The 8,296-nt window shown below is 50.6% G+C and overlaps 1 protein-coding gene across 1 annotated transcript in view; it reads right to left on the bottom strand.

Annotated features, from left to right (window-relative positions):
* IKBKB (inhibitor of nuclear factor kappa B kinase subunit beta) overlaps positions 1-8,296 on the bottom strand; it is a 33,852-nt gene that overhangs the window by 23,621 nt on the left and 1,935 nt on the right. The window contains exons 3-5 of the mRNA XM_075915718.2: positions 5,753-5,870; positions 4,880-4,949; positions 692-780 (exon numbers count right to left, since the gene is read on the bottom strand). Coding sequence (XP_075771833.2) covers positions 692-780; positions 4,880-4,949; positions 5,753-5,870 — 277 coding nt within the window. The remainder of the gene's footprint in view (positions 1-691; positions 781-4,879; positions 4,950-5,752; positions 5,871-8,296) is intronic.

Raw genomic sequence — 8,296 nt, forward strand, 5'->3', positions numbered from 1 at the left:
CAAGCGGCTGTATCAGCGGAGGTGGTCTGCTGGTGCTAATCCTGGTGAACCGTGTCCGCTCCGCAGGTCCGATGCTGCCCTCCACTGATGTAACTAAGGCTACGTCTTTCGAAAAAGAGCGTCTAGACAACAAGAGGATTTTTTTGAGAAAGCGGCTCACTTTTTCGAAAGAGAGTCTAGCGTCTGAAGTGCCCTGATTGGGAAAGGGAGGTCATGCTGGGACTGGAAGTCTGCAGCAGTACCACAGCCCAGCCACCATCTCGTCACACAGCCAGGACTAGGCACAGGGGGTGTCTAAAGCCTTTGGGGAATTGTTTCTGCATAACAGCAAAGCATCAGAGAGGCAGAGATATCTGGTGGTCAGAGCTGTGTCTATAAAACAAGAACTACGCCCCCCAGCCAATTTCCACACAAATCAGACACCTCCAACCACTTTGGCTTTGGCAGAGTCCAGTCTGTAAGGGGAAGGGGAGGCGGATACAGCTCCCAGTACATGGACATTCAGAGAAACCATTAGCAGTTTGTATAAATCCCAAGGATCACAAGACGCACCCACCAGCTCTCAGATAGGGCTAATCATTTCAGCTTGCAAAATCTCTTGGCGACGGATCATGTTTGCAGCTTCAGCTCCTGTCATTCACTTTGTCTCACCCACACCCTGACACTCCAAAGACACTGGGCTCTTGCTCACCCTTTGTTCTCCTTGCTGTAGGACAATGTTCTCTGGTTTCAGGTCTCTGTGGATGATCCTGTTCTCATGAAGGTACCTGAGAGCAGAGGCTGAGACAAAGAGAGCCTGCTGTTACTCAAGAGCATCTAAGCCTGCAGGCACTTCACAAGCACGGCTCAGTGAGGGAGGGCAGGCTACGGGGTACAGTGCAATGAGACTTGTCCTGGAAGCTGCTTGCAGTATGCTGAACCCTGAAGGGCAGCTCTTCCAGATGGAAGCAGAGTTTGTTCTACTGGCAGTGGCTCTCTTTGCTGACTTGAAAGGTCCATCCACGCCATAGCAAACCTTCACTGACCCCTGCCTAACTCCTCCTGGCATCCCCGCCATGAGGCAGATACCTAGGAGAGCTCCTGCTGCAGCAGGTAGGAAATGAAGCAGCCAGGTGGGAGGAGGGCTTAGAGAGAATGCTCGTCTGTCCTAACAAGATCAGTCATAAGCCAGTGGCCACCATGTCAGGCCAGGTCTGCATCGTGCCAGGTCTCCGTCCTTGGACTGGCTGCTGTTCTCCCAACCAGAGAACACTTCTGCCACAAACAGGCATCTGCGCTGTCCTGGCTCTCAGCCCCCAAGATCAGAAGGCCTGGCTAGAGACGCAGGCCTGTCTGGTGCACTGATATCTCCAGCGATGCTGAGCCCACACGAGCATCCCAGAAGCCGGAGAGGCACAAAGACGTAGAGCAGAGCCACCTCTCTACTTTTTGTGCCAAGAAGAACCAAGGCTGCATGGAGAACTGGGACCAAAGCCAGCATTTTTCATGCTCGGCCACGCCAATCCCTAAGTAAAACCCTGCAGCCATTAGGTGGGGACACAGCTCACTCCAGCGGCTTGCAAGGAAAGGGCTGGTGGCATTTCCATAGTCTGCAGCAGCATTTCCTGGCACTGACTCAAAGGGACTCACTTCCCACTTCCTCAAGTCACAGAGCACAGAATAGAACCCAGTGCCCCAGCCTCCCCTACACGCATCAGTCTACCCAGCCCTGACCACAGGGAAACCCCAGGAGTGACTTTTACCCTTAAGACACTGACTAATTCCTAGCAGGGCATATGCCAGAGGTTCAGACGGGCCACTAAGAAACATTTCTAGCTAACCAGGGTCAGGGTCTGGGATCATCAGACCTGGGGCTGCTCCCATCACTACCTGTGCGCTCAGCATGACACCCCTGCAGTGGTTGCCAGTCCTCAGCCTCGCCTTGGGCCAAGAATGTGCTCAGGGAGGCAAAGAGAAGAAGTCCCTGGGCCAGAGGTGCTCAAAATGAGGGGCAGGAACAGATCCTGCTCAGCTTCAGTGCCTCCAGGAAGAACAGTCTGCTCATCCTCCAAGCCTGCACCAGTTCAACAGGCTCCTTCCCCTGAAAGACACCTACACGAGAGCCACAAACAACTCACTTCATGCCAATCATCTCCGGAATCTAACATCAGAAATCCCCCGAGGCAACAAGCCACTTTCCCACAAAGCTACCGACTAATCATGCATTAACGCTGCCACTGCGGCTTCGCTCCTGCGACTGACACTGCGTGAGCCAGCAAGAACAGAGGGCACTTGGGCACTGTTACTGCACTGGCTCCCATATGCTTCCAGAGCATACCAAGGTCTCCATTCTAACCTGGAGTGTTCCCTGGAGATGGGAGCCTGGCTACCCTGGAGATGGCACCTTCCATGCTTCACCTAATGCTCTATGTTTGGGGAAAGGGGCCTGTTCAAAGCGCACGGCCCACAGCAGGTGCTGTCATGTCAGTCTGCGTTCCCATCCGTCTCAGATGCCACATGGATGATGTAAGTCACTGCAGAGGGGAGGGGCCCACCCTGGCCCTGATGATGGGCTGCAACAGGGAATCCCTGGAAGAAGCACAAGCTGGAACTTGCTCATCCTGTCTGGTGCCTCCCAGGAAATCCCTTGAGCAGGCTTTTGCTGGGAAAGGAAGTATGTTACTTTCCACATCCCAGCGTCAAAGAGACAAGTCAGAGAGGCCATTTCCCTTCTGGGGAGGCTCACAGAGCAAGGCAGGAAGGAAAATGCTATGAAGTCCCAATATAAAGTGCAGACATCCAGGGTCACTGATCTCCTTCCCCCAGGTAGAAAGGAACTGAAATGGCTCCTTTCCCAGGCTGGGACAGCAGCAGGTCCTGCTGCCATCAAGAAGCATTAGGAAGACTCAAAAAGAATTTGAAGAGCAACTAGCAAAAGACATTAACAAATTCCTCTGTACGTACATCAGAAGCAAGAAGCCTGCCAAAAAGTTATTGGGACCACTAGGCAATCGAGGTACTGAAGGAGTACTCAAGGAAGACATGTTCACTGAGAAGCTAAATACATTTTTTGCAACAGTTTTCACTGCAGGTGATGTAACTGAGATTCCTAGGAGGGGGATTCCCACATCTGAGCTATTCTTTTCAGGAAACAAATCCGAGGAACTGTCCCAGATAGAGTTGTCAGTAGAAAAAGTTCTGGAACTAACTGATACATTAAACAGTAATAAGTCTCCAGGATGAGATGGCATTCACCCAAAAGTTCTAAAGAAACTCAAAAACAAAACTGCAGAACTACAAACTATGGTATATAACCTACTTCTTTAATCAGTGTCCTTACCAGAAGACTGGCAGATAACTAATGAACTGATGGCTTTTAAAACAGGCTCCAGGCAGTTGCAAGCCAGTAAGCCTAAATTCAGTACCAGGCAAACCGGTAAACAGAATTTTCAGACTCTTAGATTAACAAGATTTGTTGGGAAGAGTCAACATGGCTTTTCTAAAGGGAAATCATGCCTCATCAATCCATTAGAAATCTTTGAGGATGTCAACAAATGTGGACAAAGGTGATTCAGGGAATAGTGAACTTCCACTTTCAGAGAGCCTTTGACAATATCCCTCAAGGCTCTAAGCAAAGGATAGTCCTGAGACTAATCCCCATCTCTTAAGAGCAGGTTAGATAAATGTCTATCAGGGATGGTCTAGACAGTATTTGGTCCTGCCATGAGGGCAGGGGACTGGACTCGATGACTCTCGAGGTCCCTTCCAGTCCTAGTATTCTATGATTGGCTACAGGACAGAAGAAAAAAAATGGCCAGTTTTCATAGTGGAGACAGGTAAATCGTTGGGGGCTCTGAAGGAAGGGGGGCCAGTTCAGCATACTAATAAATGATCAACAATCCAAAACTACTCAAGATAGTTAAATCCAAAGCTGGCTGCAAAGATCTGCAAAGGAATCTCACAAAACTGAACAACAAAAATAACAACTGAAGTTCAGTGTTGATCAATGCAAAGAGGAGACATAATCCCAGCTACACGTACAAAGTAATAGCGGCGAGGAGTCCTGCGGCACCTTATAAACTAACCGAAGTGTTGGAGCATAAGCTTTCGTGGGCAAAGACCCACTTCATCAGATACATGCATCTGACAAAGTGGGTCTTTGCCCACGAAAGCTTATGCTCCAACACTTCGGTTAGTCTCTAAGGTGCCACAAGACTCCTCGTCGCTTTTGCAGATTCAGACTAACACGGCTCCCCCTCTGATACTTGAGATCTAAATTAGTTATCACTCAAGAAAGAAATCTTGGAGTCATCATGGACAGTTCTCTGCAATATCTGCAACAGCAGTTGAAAAAACAAAGAGAATTAGGAAAGAGATAGATAGGAAGATAGAAAACGTAACACCACAATATAAAATCCCTGGTATGCCCAGACCTTAAAAACACTGGGACTGTTCAGCTTGGCAAAAAGATGGCTTGGGGATATGACAACAGTGTATAAAATCACAAACGGGGCAAAGAAAACAAAAAGGGCAGTGTTATTTACTCCTTCTCATTACATAAGACCCAGGGATCAGCCAATGAAATTAACAGGCAGCATACATATGGAAGTATTTCTTGACACAATGCAGGGGATGCTGTAAAGTCCAAAACTATAAATATGTTCAAAAAGAGGGTTAAGACACATTAAAGAAGGATGGGTCCAGCAATGGCTATCAGCCAATATGGTCAAAAATGCAACCCCCTGCTCTGGGTGTCCCTAAACGTCTTTCTGCCAATCACCCGGTCTGGATAGCTACCCTGTTCTAGTCACTCTTTCCAAGGCATCTACCACCAACCACTGCTGGAAAACAGGATACTGAGCTTGATGGGCTCAGTGTGGCCATTCTTGTATTCACTTACCGATGTCAGAGAGCAGGATACGAATGGCCCCCTCCCGCAAGCCACAACAGTTCTCAAACTGGTTCAAGTACTGCGGAAAATCAAAACAGAGTGTAACTATCAAACTGTCTCCTCTGTGCCCCGGTCCCGGGTTTGGGCCCCAACCCTGAAAATGCTCGTGGATGTGAGTAGCTCTGCAGATTCTGCAGCGTTACTCACAAGTGTGCCTGCAGGATCAGGCCCTTAAACACTAACACTTCAATCCCATTTCCCTCGTCACAGATTGGGCAATTGCTGCCATCATCTCCACCAGCTCCTCCAGGAGGAAGAGCCTCCTCCCCTGCATCCAGCAGCAGTTGACTCAGCCAGCCAAGGACCCATCTTCCTAATTGCAGCCATGTGCTTTGGACATTATCTACATTTGGGCTTTTAGCAAAAGTTAGAAAAACAACATCAGAGCAAAACCAAACACAAGTTCTTTTTCCTGCTGACAGATGGGAGCTTATCACTGCTGGGCAGAGGTTCGCCCACTGGCCTGGCCTGCCCTGGGATGTTCTGAGCCATAGTCACTTCCTGTTGTCCATCTGTTACACATCCCTGGCTCTCTGCATGTGCATCCCATAGACACACACACCTTTGCTCACCGCCAGCGGAAATGGAAAGTGCCTAATAAAAATCTTGAAAGAAGATGAAAAACGCACCTGGGATCAACCCAGCCACTTCCTGAGAGAAGGCGCAAGCAGGCACAGATCCTGTTCAACATTAGGTGGCAGCAGCATGTGGAAGCAGCTGGAGAAATCCCACTGAATCACCCACCAAGCCTCTTGAGAGGCAGCCCTGCACTTCCCCCAGTAGCTGTCCCTGCACTGCCAGGATCACAGCCCAGTGCCTCACCTTGCGAAGGTCTCCACCCTGGCAGTATTCCATGGCCAGCAGCGGCAAGTCAGTGGGTGCCAGGTTCTGCATCCCTTCAGGGACCTCCCGGGCAGCCACCACGTTGGGATGATTCAGTCTGAGGAAAGGAAATGAGGGAAGTATATGAGATCACTGGAACCAACTCATCAAAGCCTCCTCCCAGAGATGACCCCTAGGCCAGCATCCTGCGAAGTGCTCATCCAGACGGGAGCTTTCCAATCTTACACACACACAGGTACTAAGGGAGGTCCCACTGGGACATTAACCCTTCAGACACGGAACCAAGGCACTTCAAGTTTCCTTCACCTGCTCCACCCACTCTCCCCACCCAGAACAGGGGCTTAGTTCTGCTAATCTTCTAGCTATTGGTTTCTTTGCTCTCTCTCTCTGAGCAGCCAAACTTGGACGTGCAGCCTGCTCCTAGCCTCATGAGCAGATAGGGCTGAATTCAGCTCGCTGGGTGTCTTTGGGACTGATTCAGCAGGAACATACACAGTGGGATAAGAGAGCCTCATAACTGGGTACGCAGCAAAGTCATGTAACTTGCAATGATGGAGCTTTCAGAGCAAGTGCGGGACACTTGCAGAAGACAGCACATGAACACACAGAAAGGCACAAGGTGCCTGCACCCGACCCAGGCTCTTGGGGCCAAATGCAGCCCCAACCACCAGGCACAGTCACAGGTCCCACACTCAGCTCTGGGACAAAGCTGACCTGGATGTAAATTATACGACTTTGCCTCAGAGAAGGAGTGAGAGTGTCATTCTTTCCCCAGACATGTGACCTGCATTCAGCACACCCCATTCCCATCATTCTCTTAACAAAGTCCTTCAATTAGATTAGTAATCCCCGTTGTTTGGACTAATTTAATTTAACCGAAGGTCCATCCAGCCCAGTATCTTGTCTGCCCACAGTGGCCAATGTCAGGTGTCCCAGGGGGAGAGAACTGAACAGGTAGTGATCCATAGCAATTTGGGTAAGGCTGTGATTTCCAACTTGGTGCCCACAGGCACCATGGCACCCGCAGGGGCATTTGTGTGCGCCCGCCAAGTGCTCGGAGCTGGCCTGGCCCTGGGCACGTGGCACATGCATGGTGCCGGAGCCGGCCCCGGGCGCACGGTGAGTGCCGGCCCCGGGAGCGCCGCGGATTGGCTGCCCGCGCTCTGGGCAGGCGGCACTTGGAGGGGGCGCCGCCCCCAGGCACGCAGCTATGGGGGGGCTCCGCTCCCAGGCGCGCAAGTGTCCCCGCCCTCTGGCGCCCGGCGGGCAAATGGCCACGCCCCCTGGCGCCCGGCAACCTCCAATGGTTGGGGACCACTGGGGTAAGGAATAGTGTCCCTAGCCTCTGTTTGTCAGAGGATGGAGATGGCTGGCAGGAGAGACGTGGTTTGATCATTATCTGTTCAGTTCACTCCCTCTGGGACACCTGGCATTGGCCACTGTCGGCAGACAGGATACTGGGCTGGATGGACCTTTGGTCTGACCCAGTGTGGCCGTTCTTATCTGAAAGATTACCTGGTTAACCGGTGGGGTCTGGCACACTCCCCCCCCCCCCCCCCCCCCGCTCCAGTCCCACAGGGGGCCCACCATGGACTAAGGATGTCAAATTGCGGTTAATTTACTGGTCGAGTAGTCAATCGAATTTCTATCAACTAGTCAACAGGCACTTCTGCATTCCTACTTTGAAATGTACAAGAGTCCCCAGAGGGGGCCCCTGTGCATTTCAAAGCAGCAGTGCAGCATGGAGTCTGGGGTCCCCCGCTGACCCTGGGCTCCATGCTGCTGATTTGAAATGCCATGCAGAGCCCAGGGTCAGCTGGGAAATCCCCAGCTGACCAAGGGTTCCATCCGGCACTTCCCCAGAACCCAAGGTCAGCCAGGGATCAACTGTGAGGTGCTGCCCCTTGAAGCACCCCCTCTTCCCTCCTCCCTTTTGCTGCGGAAGCAAGGGGGGGGGGATCAACTAGTCAACTAACTATCCGATAAGCAAATGCTTATCGGATAATCAACTAGTCTTTAACATCCTTACCGTGGACAGGAGCTGCTCTCATCCAGAGAAGCCCCTGTCCACAGGAAGCCCCAGCCCCAAACTTCCTGGGTGGCTGGAGAGTGTAGGCAGTTTTGGGAAGGCCTTTCCTGCATTACGCATGGGTAAGAAGTTGCATGTAACAAGTTTCTTAGCAGATTAGAACTAGCTGTATGCTTTTTATTCATCTGATGAAGGGGGTTTTGCCCATGAAAGCTCATGATACTGTGTATTTTTTGTTAGTCTCTAAAATGCCACAGGATTACTCAATTTTAAAGTTACAGACTAATAGGGCTGCCCCTCTGAGACTTTTCATTTTAATTTAGTAACTTACTTTGATATGTTTTCACTTGCAGCCACTTATTAAGTACAGAAAGTAGCATGTAAACAAAAGTGTTTTTTTATTATCAGGCCCAGTGTAAATAATTGCTACTTGGGGGGAGCAAACCACTATGTGTATCTCTCTCTCTCTCTCATTGAATAAAGAGGGTTAACAT

This window comes from Pelodiscus sinensis, chromosome 28, assembly GCF_052426305.1.
Source record: "Pelodiscus sinensis isolate ZL-2025 chromosome 28, ASM5242630v1, whole genome shotgun sequence".
Lineage (NCBI taxonomy): Eukaryota > Metazoa > Chordata > Testudines > Trionychidae > Pelodiscus > Pelodiscus sinensis.